Raw genomic sequence first — 22203 nt, forward strand, 5'->3', positions numbered from 1 at the left:
ATGTGATTTCATCATTTAGGATATTTTATGTCCCATTGCTTAAGTTATTTGTGAAACTTTTTACTCACTGAAAGTTAAATATAAACTTAGAGATATGTGGTTTACATTTGCTATTAGAGCATTGTCTGGAGGATGGCAAAGCACTGTAGCAAATAAAGCCCCAAACTCCATAAAATTACAATAAATCTGACTTGAATGTGGACAGAAATGTAATATTAAGGCTTAAATATTTATTGTTGTGAACTGTGTATTTGTTTATATTATCTAATGTCTACTTCTTTGCATAGTAAGAAATTCCAGAGCCATAGGTGCTCAACTTTGTAAAGAGTTATCATGGAGGATAGGCAACAATATGTCCAAAGTGGGGCAGAGTTTTTTTTTCCTTCATAAAAGCAGTCCTCATTGTCATAACATGGATTAGATAACAGCTGCAAATACCATATTTAGCAAAATGATTGTGTGGTTGTACAATTGTAAAGTAAAACTTAACCAGGCTACCTAAATAATGTTATAAAGCTGTCAGCACATTTTAGAAACCAGAAAGTTATATTCTGGGGTAACAAAACCTATGCTAATCAGGGAACATTTTTGCTTGAATGAAGAACAGGATACAGTATCTCTTAGCAGCTTCTCTGGGACTAGGAACATTTTCCTGTTAAACACCAGGAAAAGGAAACATGCTTGATCCTTGCTGATATGCATCCTGTAAGAAATAGAGGGTTTTGTTTTTCAAAATAGAATGAGACACCTTTCGTTCTTCTAACCTAATTTTAAATGAAGCAAAGGACTTTCATAATGAGAAGAATTAAGAAAGGATTCCAAGTGAAAATGAAAAAATAGTTTTGAAAAATTTCCATGGCTTTTTTTTTTAACTGATTACGATTTATGTTCAAATTATATAACTGTTACATTGGAAACTAATTTGTGGTCCTGATCTTTTTAGGCAATAAGCTAGACTGCTCCATCTTTAAAAAAAATCCAACAGAAGGGTTCTCCACTGCTTTATTATCCAAGAAAACAACATGGATGCATTCGTGCAATCACCAGGAGTTGAGTTTAACTCTTGCAAGACTTTCCCTTATTGATGGCACTGTTAATGGGTAATTTGAATACTGCATCTATGCAGTAGAGACAAATATGCAATAGACAGCTAGGGATCAAATACTGTAATTGCAAAAAGGAGATCATTTTTGTACAGCTTAAGAATATTAAACATTTTTTCCTTCAGTATTCTTTTTGGTATTATAAACCTCAAGAGCAGAGCTTCATTCTTTGGGTTGCTGGATTTGGGGTTTTTGGGGGGAGGGGGGGAGAATCATGTGTATTCTCTACAGTCTGTTCAGAGCAGCCAATTTCTTCTCTAGTGCAAAGAGAAGGTAACTGTGAAGGCAAGAATATATTGTATTAATATTAAATAGCACTATATAGAAATGTGCATGCTTCTGCAACTATACTATGTAACTGTGAAAGTTGTACATTGTAAGATATTAAATATTAGACCTGAGTGAATTGAATAATGAGCATTTTTTAAAAACAATCACGTAGAGAAGGAAACTTACATTCTGCGGATCCCTAGGGTTCCATGACAGACTAAGGGGAGGGAGAAAGAAAGAAAAATATCACTCTTCTTGAACAGGGGTTCTGGGAATTTTTCCTATTTTTTTAAAAACCAGTTCCACAGCCTGAGAAAATCTGAAAACCTCAATATAGAGTTTCAGCTTTTGTTTATTCCAGAGATGTGAGAAAACTGACTGTTTAAATTACATAGTTACATTGGTGGTCTGAGTTTCTGGAAATCCTTAATTTAGAAATATTCAGCCTAACTTTCTGGCCAGTTGACAGCATAAATTGTTATTTTGAAAAACAGAAATGGCCATTTTTTTTTAAGTAAAAAATTGGAGAGTGTTGGATGAGTATGAAACTAGGTTAACACACAGGCCTTTCTATCTTTGGTTTATTATTACTTTGCTTGCTAGTAATATGCATACAGTCTGTTTTGCCAGGATTGGATTAATAAATGCATATTAAAATCATCTCATGTGAATCCATTAAGGCATGGATTTGGCCAACTCCATGCTATTGTATGCAGCTGGATTCATTCTGTGCGTGTGTGTGTTTGTTTGTTTTTAAATATCATACAGAATATAGGGTTCTACAGTTTATATATTTTAACAAGACAGATTTTAAACATTTACTGCCTACTGTTTACAGTTGCTGCTTGCTTTTCTATAGACCTGAAATATATTAGTAAACTGCATATGTCTATAAATTTCCCCAGGGGACATTTGAAATTTTATAAATAATGATTAATAAGGTAACACCTTGAGACATTGTTATGGACAATGTGGTCATTGTTACCCAGGGTGTAGATGCTACATCTTTCAAGTCTAATACTGTATTTCTGTAATAGCAGGATATCTGTCCGAAGTTCACAAGCAGTTCCCACCGGTGATCTATAGCACCTAACACACACATACAGACGCACACATTTTATACAGGATATATAATCTTACACAGGAGATAATATATAACTAATCATGGTACATAACAGCTGAGAAATGCCATTATCCTTTATGGATTTCTCTAGTCCGATGTTACGTCCGTCATTTTAATGCGTAGTGGAATTCATCTGCAGTTTAACTCTGTGTGATGTGTTTGTGCCGGATTTAATGCCATCCAGCTTGATTGTAAGAGAGGTAGTTACCTGCCTTCTCTGTACATTACAAGATTTTATATCCTCCCTTATTTGCTGTTTTATATGCTGAAGAGGCCCAAATGTGGCAGTATTTTCTCATAGGGGAATTGTTCCAGTCCTTTGATAATTTTAGTTCCCTTTTTCTGCACTTTTTTTTACAATTCCTTTTCTGCAAGGCCTTTCTTTGTAGCTGCTGCTTTTTCATCAATTAGTATTTTTTTTCCTAAGTAAAAACAGCAGGTGATATTTATGAAAGGAAATGGTTCACAGAAGTGCATGCTTACATGTTTTCCTAGCAGATTTTTTTATTCTGTTACGAAAATTTGTTTTGTTGTTTTATTGGAAATTCTGACCGTTATGTGTGTATATGCATGTTCTCAATCTGAGTTATATCTGTGCGCTGTATCATTAAAATGATGATACTTTTATTTTCTGTTACATTGTCCGCTTCTTTTTTCCCAACCCTGATTTAACTTCTCCATACTCTGTTGTTCCCTTTATGTTACTTAATTTTCATTTAAAAACTGTGAGTGGAATTATTGTCTTCCTGTCTCCATATTCAGGTAGTGTCAGTGGCTGAGTATCACCGCAGAATCGATGCTCTAAATAGTGAAGAACTACGCACACTCTGCCGACGTCTCAAGGTGCTTTCTTCAGTCGTTAACTCCCTCAGCTAGGGATTAGAATTTTTTTATGCAGCAGTCCTGATCAGAATGATTTTGTCTTCATTACAATACTGAAATAACCAGCAGAAAAATTCCTTCCTCGTGGTTGTATCTCTCTTTATGAAGGGGCAGGATTGCTTTGATGACATTTTGCTGACAAGTGAATCACTTTTGGAGCTGAGCCAAACTCTTGCAAATTTAAAGTAAACTTCCAGTGGCAATGCAGGTGCTTCTCTTTTTTGTTCAAATTCAGAATAGTTCTTCCAGATCTTGGGTATACAGTTCTCTGATACAAGGACTATGCAGACCTTAAGTTAGCCCATAAGATATAGCTCAGGAAAAGATCTGTGCAATTGCTGGAGACTCTTAAACCAGTTGAAGCTTCCTGACCAAACTAAATTAAAGATTGCCTGGATTCCCACACAGATAATCCTGTAAAGGGTAGAAATAGGATCCCAGTCCCTAGGCAGGCTCATGAACGGCTGAAATTCAGATACTTAGATTAGCCACCAGCTAAGATTTGCACACACAAACTCCTCCACTTTTGCACAGCTGGGAGAACATGTTTAGACGCTTCTGCTTTTGGTTAACCACGGTTTATTTTACTGCTGTGAACAAAACAGTCTTGTAATGTTCAGCATTAACTGTTGTCAATGTTAACTATGATGAATGAATCAAACCTATTTCACACTGATTTCTGAAACTGCCCTGAAAACTAACTCTAGTTTCAAATTTGAATATAACAGGATGTTGTGCTTAACTAGTATCTTACTCCTTCTGGCCATATGGAAGGAGGAAAAGCATTATGTGAGAGAAGACTAGAACCACTGATATTTGTCTAAATCAGCCTATCCAAATCTGGGGCCGTCCAGATGTCTTGGAGCTACAAATCACAGAATCCCCAATCTGATGAATTCCCATATCTTTGGAAAGGTTATTTGCCAAGCTGTGACTTCACATTGAGATGTTGGTATTTGCCTCCACATTTAGCTTTGTGGCCATTGCCAGTGAGTGCTGTAGTGCCATGTGTGTTCCTCTGTAGTCTTAGGTGTATATACTTGCTCCCATACCTGCTGTGTTTTAGCTGTCACCTGACTGCTCTCTGCCCTCTTCTTGGTGCCTCACAGTGAACTGTACCACCATTATATCCCTGCGTGCTCAGTTTTTCATCCCCAACTGGCCTAAGAACTGTATCAGATAAGCCTGGTATGCGCTGTTCCTTATAATGTTTTGTCCTGGAACTGATTGGTGGCTTATAAATTGATTTCTCATGAGCTGTGCAAGGACATCCAGTCTCAGCTTAACTGTGAAGCGAAAGCTCAGTGGAATGGACACAGGGAGCCTTTGCAACAGAGGGTAGCTGCTTCTGCTGGCTGCTCTTACACAAGAGGACAGCATTAACCAAAAGTGGATCCAAATCAGCAGTTTGGAGGTCAACATTCTGGCCAAGAAGCGTATCAGCTTATATGGTAGTTGTAAATGTGGTGCTGTTCTTTCTGTACTGACTGTCTGTAAATGTGATCTTTATCATCAGGTGACCCCTTTTGGATGCCCCATTTCCTTCAGATACCTCTGCCTGTGCTGAATTCTTATCTTCTGATTCATGAACAATCCTGCAAATCCACTGTTAACTTTCAGCTGCTGTAACATCCTGCTGATACTGTTAATTTCAACTCCATGGTCCCCTTTCCATGTTCAGCTACATCATGAGGCACCCAGAGTTACTCAAGATCGGCAGCCATATAAATCTTATAAATAAATAAAATCATGGCCCTCAGCAACAACCCCCCCCCCAAAAAAAACTCCAATAATTTTGGTCTTTTTACTGACAGTGGTTTTGGCATTCTGTTTTGCCTCTTCTCTCCCTTGCTACTTTTCAGGCCAGGAAGAGATTTTTCTGGTAGTCAAAAGGTGCTGCAAGTTGACATTAATAGTAAAAGATGATGATGATGATGATGTATCATGTATTTTGTTATTACAGAATTTTGCATAACTGTTAGCTAGTTCTCAAGCTTAAAGTAACTGTACCTTCTGGACCAAATTAAGGGCTGCATAGCTCCATAAACTTAAAAAATGGCTTTGGATCTACATCCTTTCTTTTGTCTTGTTTTCTTTTTGGCTGTCATGACTTGGACAAAAAAAAAGAAAAAGTGGTTTTGAGAGATTCAAAATATATTAAAATAATATGCATATGCTTTTAAACTGTATAAAAATGAAATTAAAAAGACTTTTAGGGGCTCTGCTCTGAGCAATTTTCTGTTTATTTTTTGGCACTGTTCACATTGCTGAATTTTCTTTTTCAAATTGATAAGGGCTTTGTATTTCACATCTGGGGATGGAAGTTTTAGTTGAATGAAAGCTTTATAAACGAGAATGCAAAAGAGCTTGTTTTGGGCTCAATTGCCTCTTTTTTTGGTTAGCCTCCACCCCCACCCCTTAACAGTCAATTTAATGATATACTCTGTGTATATCTTAATGGCCCATGTATAGGAGATACTTTCTGCTTTTTCAAACTGGATATGTATTTTCTATTTTCTTTCTCCACTCTAAGCTCAGATATTTATAAGCCAGTTGGCATGGCTTTTGCATTCTCAGTAGATACATTTATAGGTATATGGAGTGTATATACATTATTACTGTTACATATTTAAACTTTCAGAAGCATTTTCTAAAGCTTGAAGAAATAAAACTGCTACTGAATGAATAATAAAATATCTAATGCAGAGTTTAGCTAACCATTCATTTCAGTGTAACTAAAATGTTCTATTTTTATTATTGTTTGTTATTTTGTCAGTTTTCCTTAAAGAATTGGACTAAATGTTTTAAAGTCTTTGTCAGATTTTGAATATTTATAGGTAACTATATCTGGAAGAAAATGCTTTTGTAGTTTTGCTTATTCTGCTGCTAAAACAGCTAATATTTCAAGAGGTGCCTTATTGTTTTAAAAGCTTGTTTTGGCTGCATATGCTTAAATAATGATAAAAGGCCATCTAGAAAAGCCAACACACTATTACTGTTGGTAGAAATGGTGGGGGTGGGGGGGTCAAGAAAATATCACCTATTAAATGGCATGTGAATTATTTGCCATTTATTGATATGGATGTCAAATTGCTTGCACTTACAGAAATCTATCACTGGCATTTTAGAACTACTTTAATAGCTGGATAAACTTTAAATTATTTTTTTAATATCTGAAAAATACAAGTGTTTATCACTAATATTAGCTATATAAATACTTGCTAAATTGCCCTGGTTCCTTTTTCAAGAAAACAGTTGTCAAACAGCCAGGTCAAGTGGTACTCCTTAAACACAGTTAAGGGGTCATATACCAACAGACTTCAAAGTTTTCCTTCTTTTAACTGGTGAATCATTTTTAAATGGCAGTTTATATGTGGGTACATTTTAAACACCAACTGGAAGCATCTTAGAAAAACTAATTAAAATTAAAAATAATCCCTTGGCTTGTTTTAGCTGTGGTTAATGTTACTGATAATGCATACTAATCGGGGCAGGGGATACTGCAAAGTACAAAGAATTGTAGAACCTTTTGAAATAGAATAATCAATCCTGCATTTTGACCAAATTTCTAACTGTTGTTATTGGAACACTTGCACTGGCTGATAATGTGAAATATAGCATTAACATTTGATTTAGGTGGTTGAAATGAACATGCCTTATCTTGGAATTATTGATTAAGTATGTGCATTCAAGTCAGAGCCATCTCTTGGTAATCACACAGATTTTCTCCAGGATAAATCACAATTATACTGATGAATCACTTGACTTCAACCCATTTACTTTGCAATGGAATTATGCTTTTGGAGTTTCTCTTCTCTTTTACAACACATGGAAGACAGCTCAATGGAATATAGATTAAGCATGTTTACATATATAATGTTTCTTTATTGGAAATGCCATATAGATTATGGCATGTATCTATTTGTCTATACGTCATAGATATTGTGGACTATAAAGAGATAGCAGATAAAAAAATACAGTACTTCAACTTGAGGGACACTGTCTACAAAGTTGGAGCATTCTGAGTTTTATTCTATGTGACTTATGGCATAGCTCTTGCTGATCACTTGTTCAGTAGATTTTTTTGCTTCAACTTATAATAGTTGCCAAGGATAGTATATGAGTAATTCTGGGGGGAGATGGGTGGTGGCAAAATTTGATAAATAAAGTTTGCCAAACTAACTGCTTTTTAAAATCCAGTAGAAATAAAATGGATGGTGAATTGGTTTGTAGGGAAACAGTTTGTGAGATGTAAAAAGAAAAATGCTTACTGCTGAGGGTCAGTTTAAATCAGGATCAGATGGCACCTTAAAAAGGTAAAGGATACAAAGACCCAGTTTAAAAGAAGAGGCTCACAAGCTTGCATTCTCACATTCTTTCAGTGATTGGGCATATCCAAATTAAACATAGGAATCTGACATTATGTCTCATATGCAGGCCTTTTTCTGAACAAGTTAAAATGTTACACAAGTTGACATGTAGGCAGAAACTTTCAGTATAACAGGATGGATGTGATAAGGAAAGTTGTCAGATAGTATTTTGAATGCTAATTTAACTTTCTCCCTCTCTGCAGATTACTACAAAAGAAGATACATATTCAAAGCAGGGAACAACTATCAAAACCGAACTGGAGTCTGAGGCATTTCGGCCAAATCTTAGTGATCCCAGTGAATTGTTACAGTTGGATCAAATTGAAAAGGTACGATATAGGGAAAATATGGCATTTCTTACATTGCCATAGCTTTCACACTGTAATAAAAATAGTTTTAGAAATTTGAATTGTAACAGTAAATGTTGTTTGCTAAGGATATGCAAGAAACAGAGAAAATGTTTTGTTTCAAACATAGGGCACAATACTTGAAATCTTTTTGAGTTGGTTAAATTCTAACATTGCAAAACTTGGAACACTTCCAGGGTTCGATATATAAATGAAACTTTTAAATGCTTTTCATGTTCTGCCATAGAGAACAATGGAAATTCAAACAGCTGTTGGAAAAATAGGGACTCAAAAAAAGCATCTTCCTCCCTTTTTATATCACAAAGTAGGTGGGTGGTGGTAATTTGGGATGTGCAAAATGCACCGATTCATCACATTCCAGAAAACTCCAGAACATTCCATTCCTCCTCTAAACCATGGCATTCTCAAAACAGTTCAGCAATTGCAAGAGATAACTCATCCAAACCGGAAGTGGTCGAAGGTGTTCCACAGATGGCCCAGCCTTGAAACAGGCCGATTTTATTTAGAATACCGTATTGAGGACACCTCGAATCACTTCAAGTTCAATAGATATATTTCCAAAAGCTATCAATTGCTTCCAGAATGGCATGATCCAAAGGAGGTTTGGCATGGTCTGGAGGGAACTTTCATTTCCAAATCATTGAATTTTGTGCATACCCTCTGGTAATATATTCTGACTGCTACAACAGCATCGTTTCTTCTTTAAATTAAACAGGAAACACTTTAAAAATTATAGGAAACAATGAAAACCTGTCATGAGTACTGATGGCGAGCAGGAGGGGGCCCCCATCCAGGGTGGAAAACGCATGCGTAGTACTGAGGAATTAAGCAGCCATTCAAAGAGACACAGATCAGACCCGCCTTAGCTTTTGGGGTTTATATGTCTGGGTTTTTCCCACGCTTCTTCAGTTTGTTAGGATTCTGTTTATGTAGCAGTAATAAACACTAGAGACCTACTCCTCATCTCAGCGTGATTTCTGACTGTTAGGACAAAACCACAGTTTAGGTGTGTATTTTTTCTCAGCCTGCCTATACCTACTACCACAGAAAGCAAGGAGTAACACAAAGCATTATTCACTTCAACACAGCATGTGAACAAGAACAGCTAAATACATAAATAAAAACATTCCTGGCTATGGGATTGAAGTTTCCTTTGTTGAAATATAGTGTGCACATCTGCATATAGCACCCTGCCAGCAATGCTCAGAAATAAACCAAACCAAAGATTTTACATTTAGCAAAAGAGAGCGCAGCAGTGCAGTATCTGCCCTAAACCCTACCTTCTACAGAGAGCAAAGCTTTTTTAAAAAGCAATAAAGTTATCTAGTAAGTAGGGAAATAGTTGTTATATTTGGGATTATTACCACTGAATGTAGATGAATCACTCTCTGAACCATGTGAGTCAATTCTTAGGAATCAGTAGTAGCTGCTTCTCCGTATTTGTTTAAAGAGTTGCGATTTTTTCCTTCATCCCTTTCTCCCCTCACTTACTCTTGGCCAACAGCAATAGGAAGAACCTTTCCATGCTGTTTTACACACATATACATATAATTTTTATTAAGAATTTTGATTATAATAGTAAAATCTAATACCAACTAAACTTAAAGAGAACAGAAAGGAGGAGGAAAAAGTGCAAGGAAAAAGAAAGAAGAAAGAGAAAAGTAAGAATATAATAAAAGAGTAAAGAAATATATAAAGAAATGACTTCCAACCTTCACTCTTACCTATATCCATAAAACATCATCTTTGCAGTCCTGGTGTCAGCAGAAAGTCCATAAAGGGTTGCCAGAAGTAACAACATGTCTTGTTTTAACTTCGATCAAATAAACATTCCTTCCTTTTACCTCTAACAGTTTTAATTTTCAGTTCATTCAAATGTTGTATGATTTCATTTCTTCTTTGTCCCATTGCACAGATTTCTTCAAGGTTTCAACAAGCCTCTTTTGTAAATCCAATAGGAAAAAAATGTCCAGGTCACTTTCTTGGTTTGTCATTTGTATTACCCTTTTAAATTTGAATTCTACATTTGTCCTTTCTTGAATAACATCTTTTGGGCATAGTCTATCCATAGAAGCAGACATCATTACTGACACAGTTGATATTGTGACTACTATTTTCTGACTCCATTCTTCAAAAGTCTCCTTCAGTATTTTCATTGTTATAACATTTTGCATCCTTTTGTAGACTTGTATTTTTTTTTCCTCTACCTAAAATCTTTAGTCCCCTCTAGTGTTCAGTTTTGAAAATCATGAAATTATTTGTTATGTCTTGCAAAAAAAACAAAACAGGATTTATTTCCCATGAGAAGATGTTTGTTCTTTATAATTCCAAAATCTTATTGTAAAAGTTTCAATATTCCAAATTTATCTGGACCCTTAGTCTGTATATAACTTTCTAAGATCAAAATCTTATTTAGCTTTTTGCTGTTCATTTCAAATTCTTTAAATGCTTAAGTGTATAATTAAAATTTTCTTTTTGGGGGGGATTGAAGGCAAACTCACCTGCCATTTTCAAACTTGTCATTCTGAAGGTCTCTAATAGTTCAGGAATAGTTAATGAGCAATTTCCAAAAGTGATAGCAAGTGAGGTTAGCGAGCCTAATTCACTAACCACAGTTTAAAAGTTGCCAACCACAGTTGTGAGCGAAAGGATGATTCCCATCTCCCAGCGCTCAAACCCGCAGGAGACCATTGTCCTGCAGTCTCCTCAAGGGGAGCAGCTGTTCAGAGCACACATGGGCGATCTCCCATTCTCTCCTTGACTGTAGAGGTTCCAAAGAGCCAGTCTACTCACCGGGTCTTAATTCTTGCCCACAGTCATCGGCTCCGCTTTTGCGGAGGCATCTTCAGTCCACCATTCCTTCCCCAGAAGCCTCCCTTTTCATGCTGCTTTACTGACAACACTGAAAAAGCAAGCCAATCATAGGGGCTTGAGACATTTTGGAAGGACAATTTTGGTTGTGGAGCTCTTGAAATGGCCTCCCTCAGGGAGGCAAATCTGATACTCATGTTTTCTTAGCACCAGACAAACATTCTTCAAAACATTTTTATAGTTTTATATTTAAAATGCATAAATGCATGTTCTCTATACTGTTGTGCTGTAAGTTTATATAATTTGTATTTTAGCTTTTCTATATACTAATTATATTTTATTGCTTTATTGTTTGGCTTTTTAAAATGTGTTGGAAAGTTTCTAATGTTTTCTCTAACTCAATAATCTGTCCAAAGGAATTCATTTATTGGCCAAATATTAGAAACACAATAAATAAATGATATCATGAAATACAGAATATGTTGCCTTTCTAAGAGTCCAGCATGACCTTAGAAAATTATGAAAAAGTAAAGGTTTTGCTTTAACATTTCACTTTGGCTGTTCAATTCTTGTTTCAGGTTAACATGTGAAACAGGTTTTAATCTTAAACATTGCAAGCTTGAAACACTGCATTTCAAACTAAACCCGAAACAGTTGGCTATAATTCAAAGTAGGTTGTTCCAACCTTACCAGAAGTATCCCAATTCCATCGAACCATTCCAGAAGCATTATGAACCAAAATGGTCTTGTTTCAAATTAAAACATGTGTTTCAAGTTTGAAAAGGGCCTGTTTTGAACTCAGTACACTTGAACACTTCCAAAGTCATCAAAACAATGTAACAATTCCAGCAAGGATTAAACAGCTGTTTCAAACTTGAAGCAAAGCATTTCACACTCAAAATCACATTTGTAACAGAAACATTTAGGATTCAAAACTTTTTGTATACTATTATTATATGCTGAGTAAGGAAGCCTAACTTGGCTGCTATGATTGCTTATTTTACGTTAAAACATAAAACCAAAATCTGAATTGATCTGTTTAAAATGTACTGCTTTGGAATAGTATTCTTGGAATAGATAGAAATGTTAGTTGGGTAAAGAAAACAAAGTTCTAAATGAAACAGTTCTGAACTAACTCCATTGCATAAAGCTGGATCGGTTAGTTGTAATCATGAGGAGATTATCTAAATTACGAATTTAATTGTCCATAGACTCATTTGCAGATTTCAGGACAATCCTAAATGAATCTATTTTTATCTGTCTTTAGGGTTTTTTCTTACTGTTTTCTTAATGGGGGAAAAGTAGGATAAGGCTTAAGTCTTAAGTATTAGTCCTTAGATGTTGGTCACAAGTATACACAATAGCCATCTAGGACTTCCAGCAGCGATGGTAAATATTAACTCCCATGGATTTCAATACTTTTATTAATTTATTTTCTGCTTCTATATCTCAGCCCACTTTGAAACAACTCACAGCATCTTACATACATAAAAACCTCTAAAAGAATAAAATGATGGAGTGAAAAGCATAATAATTTAAGCAGAAAAAGTTAAAAGAACTGAACCTGTACCTGATATTACTCAATCTCCAAATATTCCTTGAAAGGCCGGGTATTTCTGGCTTTCCTAAACATTAATAGCATTGGAGATACCCAGTTGGTTGGTGGGAGGTCATTCCACAGGGAACATGAGCCTCTGGGCACCTCTCCTGCTGACTTGTTTCACGGAGAAGCCCCTCCCGATTTCTTCCTGGATAATTCAGATAGGATGGACAGTATCCCTGAATGGTGCTTTCAGTACATCTAGTGGCTTTTAGGGACATGAGTACCATGCCTCACACTTTACCGCTTTTCTGTCAGATGCTGCATGTGCCTTGTTTGTACTTGTCTCAAGCTATTGTTACTACTAGTACAGAAAAGAGAATAGCAGTGTTGAGGTTAATAGAAAAGTTCTGATTTTCCTCTCATCCAAGTTATTGCCTGGTTTGTTTGTTTGTTTGTGAAAATATCTGGAGGACATTCAACAAAACAGTTTAAGTTCCTGAGCTGACGTAGATTGAACAGGCCAGGTCTTTAACCTCAAAGGCTAAATACAAGACCTAACACTCTTCTCATAAATACATTTACTTGGAAATAAAACCCAGGTAATTTCAATAGAACTTAAGTCCAGGTAAATTACTTAATATAGCAAATTCATTTTTCCTCTGTGTAACGTAAGGATTGGAAACACTGACATAAAGCAGCAGGCCTGTTTTGTCCTGAATATTAATTTCTGTTTCTTTGTATGTTTAACACAAGATGTTTTGTCCCGTGCATTAAAACCCTTTCTAGGTTAATCTCTCTGGTCAGTGCCTATGCCTCACTTGCACCTGTATTTCTTTAGCTGACAAAACACCTCCCTCCTCGAACTATTGGCTATCCATGGACCCTTGTCTACAGTACTGCGAAGCATGGCATGAGCTTGAAGACACTGTACAGAACTATGGCAGGCTTGGACACACCAGTCCTGCTGGTTATCAAAGACAGCGATGGACAGGTATGGAAATAACAGTGGTCACTTTTCCTTTCCATTGCTCCCCACCTTCCCCAGAACAAATCCTAAACTTTAAGACATCTTAACTTAGCTATCTCACAGGAAAGAGCACAATGCTACTTTATTTTTTTTTAATGGAAAACTCAGTGTAGCAGGCTGAACATAAACATAGTAATAGAAAACACCTATAGCATTTTAAATGAGTACTCCCTCAAGCTGAGCTCAAGTCCTGATGGCTCTGTGGCTGTTGCCGTGCAGCATTCTTGGCAATAATACAGAAGTGGTTTGCCACTCTCCTTCAAGTTGGCACTTTAAAGAGGAAGTAACTTAGATTTAACTGGATTCTTGATTGCAAAAATATGGAAGTGTTACTATTTTTATAGGAAAAACATCACATCAGACGCATCTTGCATCACAAGTGTGTTAATCTACAAAGGTACCAAGGAATTTGTTCTCTTTGCAATAAGAACATAGAGTGATTTTTTTGAAGGCCTGGATATATTTTACACTTCTATAGTAATGGTAAAGGTTTCCTTTGACATTAAGTCCAGTCGTGTCCGACTCTAGGGGGTCGTGCTTATCTCCGTTTCAAAGCCGAAGTGCCAGCGTTTGTCCGTAGACACTTCCATGGTCATGTGGCCGGCATGACTAAACGTAGTAATCTTTAATATTAGAGACAGGGTGGGTTGATGTAAATCAAGTTTTCAGGATGGGACAAATTAGACAATTAAACTGCAAACATATAACCATTTAGAGAATTTATGCTACAACTAGACTTCTTAACTTTGTTGTATATACTAAAACTACACTCTGACTTGATGAAAAGCCTGAACCCAATGAAGAATGGGACAGTTTAAGGTAATTTAACTCACACAAGCAGAATCATCTTTGTTTCCCATCACCTACCCAGAATTTTCCAGTTTGGGAGCTTAGTCTGCTGGGCAGTGATGCATGCCTAAAAAGGGGCGGGGAAGGGGGGAATATTGGCATTTGCTTGAGAGAAATGCTTGTGGAAGAATATTAGATCTCAGGTCTTTTCTCAAATGAGAGTGATCCTTATGATTTATCATCTCCGTTGCAGTCTTGGGGATGGCTGGCAAGATTGTGGGGAACAGTGAGAAAGAGAGATTTATATTGAGAGAGGATATGAAAGAACATTCATACCTGAAAGGATGCTACATAGGAGAAAGCCAAAACCTGTTCCCTATCAACCCAGAGGGCAGGGCAGAAGTTACAGGAAGGCAAATTGTGGCTGAATGTTAGGAATTAAAGATTAGTTCAGCAGTGAATCAACAATGCAGATTCAATTTATTGGATATGAGAGCCATAATGATGTAATGGTTAAAGTCTCCAGGCTAGAAACCAGGAAACTGAGTTCTAGTCCTGCCGTAGGCACCAAGCCAGCTGGGTTACTTTGAGCCAGTCACTCCCTCTCAGTCCTAGGGAGAAGACAGTGGCAAACCACTTCTGAATTCTTGCCAAGAAAACTGCAGGGACTTGTCCAGGCAGTGCCCTGGACTCAAGACTGATTTGAAGCTGTGTGTGCACACACATATTTGTTGGATGTGTTTAAACAAAATGCTGTGTAATCATCTGTCAGTGACATTTCAGTTTAGAATCCTGCAATAAGCAGAGGGTTGAACTTGATGGCTAAATGTCTTTGTCAAATTCTGTTTACTGTCTCTATAATCATATCATGCTATCACTCACCCTTTTAGAGTGATTCTTTTAAGAACAGCCCACAGATTTATTTTTTAAAATTCATCATCCTTATTAGCAGTCTTGCTTGACCTACTCTCATTGGTTCCTTCATTTATCCAACTTTCCATTCCTTTTTTTAATGCTTTCCACCATTTCACATCTTATATATTATAATGTACAGTATTTAAAAGTCATTTTTCGATTATATTTTTACCTCATTCATATAGTCCTCCCACAAATCTTAATTTCTAGGGGTTTTTTTAAACTTAAAATTGTGAATAATACATTTCCCATTTTGCTCTTAGTAATAGGTGTGGGTTTTTGTATATGCTTATTAGTATATTGGACATTTTTGTAGAAATCAAGGGTGAAAAGGGTGAAGCTGAGCTTAATTCAGTTATATTAGCAAAGGAATGCTGGGAATGTTGAGATCATTGAATACGTGATCTGAACCCGTGGTTTTTATGGTTTAAAAAAGAGATGTAACTTTAAAATCTCTGCAGCAATTTCTCTGAAATGTAATGCACTTTATCTCATCCACTGAACTTCCTGTAAATCTCATTCCACTCACATTAGGTAGGTATGTAGATAGCACCAGTAGGAATTTATGTGGTTCACTTGCTAAATAATAGAAGAACTTTGCTTCATTTTTCATGATTTATGCTTCAGAATCAGGATTGAATTGTGATCGGCTAGTTCCTTGGCCAAAACAAGGCCAAGGGTATCACTGCAAAACAGCTCAGTCAGTTTTTCCATAGTTCAACCATATACCTTTTGCATATTTTTCATTTTTTATCTGTAGGTATAGTGTCTCTTACAATCTGTACATATGAGAACATAAGAACCTGCATGGTGAATAATTTTCTGTTTGCTACTTCTTTATGAGGGCTGTGGAAACCATTCAGTGTCTCTGTAAACCTGGTGCTCAAATTGTCAGTCTGTCATATCTTAACAAATCTGTACATCTTAACAACTATGTACAGGTGATATGTTTCCATCACATGAAAGTGCCAAATTTTTAAGGTGATGCAGCCCCCTAACATTTGGAGTAGATTTGGGAGATGCGTTGCAAAACTTCCTCTAAATGGTATGCACCATTTCTTTATCTTATTTCCCCTTTTTGACCGTTCTTTATTGCAGAGCTACCCTAACAAAAACTACATTATAAACATGCTTAATATTTAAGAGAAACAGTAATTTCCCATACTTAAAATTCCAATTCAAATTTTGAAATATTTTAAGTCTGTTTTCATATATCCTGATTAATGATGTCACCAGGTTATCTTCCCTGTTTTGAAAATAAAAGTCTTTGTTCATAATGCTTGTCTGAAATACAGTACAAATATTAAGATCCAGGTATCATCTACTCACCCTTTTCTCCTGTGAGAAAAGAATTCTGTTGTTGTTACGTCGCAGTTGATGATGATGATGATGATGCCACAGATTCCACCCCTTTAGAATCACTACTTTGGTAATTACACATTTGTGCCTAAGCCCCAAAAGCAAAAGAATAGTGTTGCATTGAACAGAAAGGGGGAGTAGGGAGGAATGGAAAGTCATTGTTCACATGAGTTAAACAATAGCTGGCAATATTCCTGCATTCCTATTTTTCCAGCTCTTTTGTTTGTATAAGTGAAGGCATACTGATCATTTAGACAAACTGTGCTGATCCCTGTCTGATAACTTGTTGAGAAAACAAGTGGAGACAGACTGTGCTGATCCTCTTCTGATGACATGCTATCTAAATGGACTAGTCCTGCCTTCCCCAACCTGACACCCTCCACCCAAGAACATTGGGAAAGTTGATTTGGCAAGAACAGGACAAGCATTAGAGATGGCAGCCAGCCACAGCTTGTCCAAATGTTTGTGCTAAGAGTTACCTCTTCTTGAAGGTGTTTTCTGCTCTATGTTTGCTGGATAAACTGCCATCTGGAAATCCTTTTATATTTTATTAGATTTTTTTTTTCATCTAAAATAATGCTCCATTAAAGAACCTTGCTGAAGTTATGGCTTAGTTCAGCTTTATTGTTGATTGTGCATTGATCTTAATGGAGTGAATAGAAATAAATTCCTGATAACTCCAGTTAATCTAATCAGGTTCATGGGGTAGGTTTCCTATATATTACGCACAAAAGCAGTGGAAATGTTGCGCTCTCTGGACTATTTTTATTCTTTTCTCTAGATTTTTGGAGCTCTAGCTTCTGAACCCTTTAAAGTGAGTGATGGGTTTTATGGCACGGGAGAAACCTTTCTTTTTACTTTCTGCCCAGAATTTGAGGTAAGGACTTAGAAAAAAATAATTATCTAATCACAACATAATTATGAGTCTAACCATTTTATATTGCTATGAAATTACTTAAATTCTAGTTAAAAATAAACAGAGTTACATTTTGGGTAGTGAGGCCTGTCATTTTTATAGAACTTAGATTGCAGTTGTCATGAAAGGTTACCCTATATTTTCCCATGAATTACATATTCCAACAGTAAAGTTATTTTAAACAAACACACATGCATATATGTACATACAGAGCTACAAAACTAATAAAGAATATAATGAACACTACAAAACAATTAAGTGGTTCCTTTTCTATAAATGTTCAATCTAATAAATCCTGCTCTTATCAGAACATTAGAGTTTGTATCCATGAGTAAATGGGGATTAGGATTACTTCATTATTCACTCAATTTAGGGGACAGGGATAGAAATTTAGGTGGTAGATGGAATTTCAGTATATTGAAAGAAGTTAGGTGTGTCATTCTTTACGGCATTCTTTGTTGTAATGTTTTAACAATAAAACACAGGCTCTGGATTTTTCTGAAGCAGAAACTGATAGTGATGTTTTATGGTGCTTGTTGCTGTTCTTTTAGCAGTTAATTTCCTTTAATCTGTGTTTTGTGTATCCTCATTTATTTTCATAACCATTAGATCTTCAAGTGGACTGGAGACAATATGTTTTTTCTTAAAGGAGACATGGATGCCTTGGCTTTTGGTGGTGGAGGGTTAGTAGCTCTTTATCATTTTTTTTTCTTTCTGATAAAGTGTTCTGGTACAACATTGGTGTGCTTTATACTCTTTATTTTCTTATATACCTTCCAAGTATCTCCATGCCCCCAACGCTTACTTTATGGCAGTCTTTTATCAATGCTAGCATTTTTTTCTTGAACAAGTCTGAAAGTCCATCTTTTCTTTTTTCTAAATAATTAGATAACTAACTTTATAAGGTAAACAAATACAATGTAAAACATCGTTATGGAGATGCTATCAGTGGGCTCTATTAACAACATGTTTAAATTAAGATAACTTCACCATATTGTCAAAATTGGACCTAGCTAGACAGAGAACTTAAACTGAACAATAGAAAAAAAAAAACTGTGAATGGCATGCAAATATTGTGATTGGCATTTTCTAGTTCCACATAAAATTATAGTACAACAGTATGTATTTTTAATTCAATACGAAGAAAGTCTTTACGCTATTCACTATCGTAGAAAGCATGTTGTGAACTTTGCCAGTGAAAAATCTTTTATTTTGGCACAATTAGAAAATTGAAGTGAAAGCTTCCATTTCCAAAACTTGAAAAAAAACTAATGAAAACTAATGAAAAATCAGTAATATATATATATATATATATATATATATATATATATATATATATATATATATTGCATAAAACACTGTTTAAATTCAGTACCATTTTGCTTCATTTCTCCACATTTTTTGTTTGAATTAAGGCAATAATAGTGTTCATTTGGCATTAACAAAACTTTCATAGAAGGAAAGACATGCCACAAGGTGATAAACTGAGAGTTGTAGGAGAACAGATGGAGACAAGAAATTCAGATAGTTCAAACTGAAGTTCAGATCCCAACCACTCTGCATCTGATGAAGTGAGCTACAGCTTAGCAAAGCTTGTGCCTTTCAATAAAATCTGTTAGAAAAAGTGCTACAAGATTCCTCCTTTCTTGCTGCCATAGACTAACACAGCTCCCTTCTATAGTGTCTCTTTTTTCTTAGTTTGCTGTCCCTTGGTATTGGCAAATGTAAAAGTAATTTCTTTATGGCTTCAGAACCCAGCTTTTTACGCAAAGCCAAAATGTGCCTTTCTTGGCCCAGTCTATCTTCTGTTCAGTCCTCAGTCTCGTTGCTCTAGAAGTGTCACTACTGACTAAACACAAAGAAGACAAAGTTCCTGGTTTTATTTCCACCAATTCCATGGCAGACCCAATTTGCATTTGTGCATGTGTGTTTACATTGTACTCAATATGGTGTTGATGCCATGCTGGTATGAGACTACTGGATCTGGGCTGACCAAATCCAGATGACCCCAGATGCCAGGAAAGAGTTTGGCTTTCCTTATCTCTTAGCTGTCATCTCATCATTTGGATCTTTGTAATCCAGATTCTCATCACTTAAACTTGTAGGCCTCTAACAAAACTCTTACACTTTTTCTACATCCACCATTTAATAGAAATGCAATCTGAAGTTTTCAAATCAGGGAAAGAATTCTGAAGATTTAAGATTGAGCTACTCTTGAATACAGAGATGGGAGGGAAATAACTTTTAATTTCTGGCAAACTAATTCTTTTCTACATACTGCAGGGGCGAATTTGCTTTATGGCTTGATGGAGATCTCTACCATGGGAGAAGTCATTCTTGTAAAACCTTTGGGAATCGCACACTTTCTAAGAAGGAAGACTTCATTATTCAAGATATTGAAATTTGGGGCTTTGAATAAGTATGAACTGTTCAATACTACAGACGTTTGTCCCAAACCTGAAACTGATCGATGCAGCTCAGAAAGCCCTTAAAGCAATATAATGTAGCTTCTTTTGCAATGCATTTCGACATTCTCTGCATGACCATCAAAATGTCTTTCAACATCCATGTGTTGGAGTGGAGCTGACCAGGGTTTTTTTTTTTTCCCGTTTTGAAAGTTATAAAGCTTTCAAGTCGTAATTGATTAGTTCTTTATGGGAGCCAGGTTTTTATCATCATGTCACTCACATATCCCATTTGTTTGTTCTCATTCCCACAATTCAGAAACTTCCTTTACTTCTGTTTAGCTATTTCACTGAAGCAGCTTTTGAATAACATAAAATCTAATTGAGTTATACTTGTTTGGCCTGAGCAAGATGGGGGAACAGATGTTCATAATTTAGCAGCAGTGATTAGTCTTAGCTGTTTCTCTCAATCAAATATCACCACATCTTTATTCATAATGAATTGGTATCTGTTGTATTTTACTGTTGAAACAAAGCTGCCCTTTTGATTGTATTGAAGCATTTTGCACATGTCATTAAATGATCTGCAGGCTTGGGACAAATGCTGGGCAAGGATTGAGCTACATGATCAAGATACATAAAATAGCAATGAGCAACTGGACAAAGCAAGCATAATGCAGTGGGTAATTCATAGTACGTATAACACCTTATTATTGCTAAAGCTATGAAACAGATGCATTTTTCCCCAACAGCATCTAATATGCATCAAATTTATGTGTGTGTATGTGTGTATATCTACACATGCACACACATACATAGCACACCACTCTGTTTTATAGTTCTTCTGTTGTAGCCTTGTAGCACATCATCTCCAAGAATTGCTCCTGTCCAAAACAGAAAACAAAATAGGTGTGGTGTTTTTCTCTTCTTTTGAGTGGATCTGTGTTGTAAAACTGCAGTTTGCACCAGCTCTGATGCAATGGGGTAACGTACTCTAGATAGACATCATAACTCAGTAGATGTGTTAATATGCAAACTTTACTGTTCTGTGACCTCAAAGCAAAAAAAGAAAAAAAAAGACAACTTATAGTAAATCAGTAGCTCTTGTCCACTTTTGTAGAAAAACTGAAAAGCCATTGTGGCAATAACAACAGTTTGTTTCAAAGCTTATATTCTATGTTTATGCAAAAAAAAATAATTTAAAAATGCTGTTAACTGTGACAGTGAATGACTTTGTGCTGAAATCTCAGCTATTCTATTTCAAATGAATATTGTATATATTAACTTGTACATTAATGTTTAAAAGTAGTTTTTGTTATTTTAGAGGGGGGAAAGGTATTGATTGACGGGTTGCTTCTAGCACTTTAAATTATTCTAGCAATGGAATAAAAAGCCAAATGGCTTAGCTCAAATAATTAGCTATAGTTGTATAGAATGTTACTAATATAAGTTGTTCCGGAAGTTTGAACAATTATTGGGGAATGCTTACTGCTGTGGTAATGGAAAAGAGGATATTTTATCTCTATAATATGCTCATGCTTTATATGGCTAAAAAAAAATACACAGCATTGTTTTCTGTCTCAATGTATAGCTCTTTACTCCTGTTAGTACAGTATGTGTAGATTCATTGTTTACAGACAAAAGGAAGTGTAAATAAATTAAAATTAAAATAGCTTTTTCCCCCCTTTGGTCTTCCACAGCAGTGTTATTGTCTTTGTGGGTTCACTAACTAAACAATCCTGTAATGGATTTAAAATACTATAAGGTAAGAGTGATATAAAGCAAATAAATCTAAATACATGTAATTAAACTTGAGTTGGGCTTTATTTAGATACATGAGCATTTTGCAAATACTCAGGTTGTAAGTGTTGAATCAACACTATCCAAGCATAAGAGAAGTAGCAATAGAATGAGAGAACATCAAGGCTTACAGAAGTTACAAAAACCGTTTTTAAGAAGGAGCCCTAGATGCTTTTGTTACTCCAGTGAACACCGTGCATGTTGGCAGGAGGGACAGAAAACAGAAAGAAAATAAGAGTATCATGAAGAAAAGCATGGCTGACTAAAAAGTGAACAGGAGCTTTCTACTATGGATCAGTTTGTCAGAGGCCTCACTGTGTATATTGAAAGATGCTCTAAACATTATCTTCATCTTGCTTCATGCCAACCATTAGCCTATTAATTGGCTAATATAGTAAGCCAGGTACTGGAGTTTAGCAGAAAGGTGGTTTAGACAAACTTCAGCAAGATGGGTTTTGGCAAATCTTATTCTTCTGGCCGTAGCTGTTAAATATAGTAGATATGTACACGGAGCGAGGTAAG

General features: G+C 35.9%; 1 protein-coding gene across 5 annotated transcripts in view; it reads left to right on the forward strand.

Annotated features, from left to right (window-relative positions):
- The window catches only part of OXR1 (oxidation resistance 1), a 210095-nt gene extending 188404 nt beyond the window's left edge, over positions 1-21691 (forward strand). For 3 of the 5 annotated variants that reach the window (XM_063299590.1, XM_063299591.1, XM_063299594.1), the window contains 6 exons: positions 3259-3339; positions 7952-8077; positions 13309-13461; positions 17342-17437; positions 18086-18159; positions 19760-21691. In XM_063299590.1, coding sequence (XP_063155660.1) covers positions 3259-3339; positions 7952-8077; positions 13309-13461; positions 17342-17437; positions 18086-18159; positions 19760-19895 — 666 coding nt within the window. In that variant the 3' untranslated portion in view covers positions 19896-21691. The remainder of the gene's footprint in view (positions 1-3258; positions 3340-7951; positions 8078-13308; positions 13462-17341; positions 17438-18085; positions 18160-19759) is intronic. The other 2 variants (XM_063299593.1, XM_063299595.1) reach the window with 1 other exon arrangement.
- The last annotated feature ends 512 nt before the right edge of the window (positions 21692-22203 follow it).

Source organism: Candoia aspera, chromosome 3, assembly GCF_035149785.1.
Source record: "Candoia aspera isolate rCanAsp1 chromosome 3, rCanAsp1.hap2, whole genome shotgun sequence".
Lineage (NCBI taxonomy): Eukaryota > Metazoa > Chordata > Lepidosauria > Squamata > Boidae > Candoia > Candoia aspera.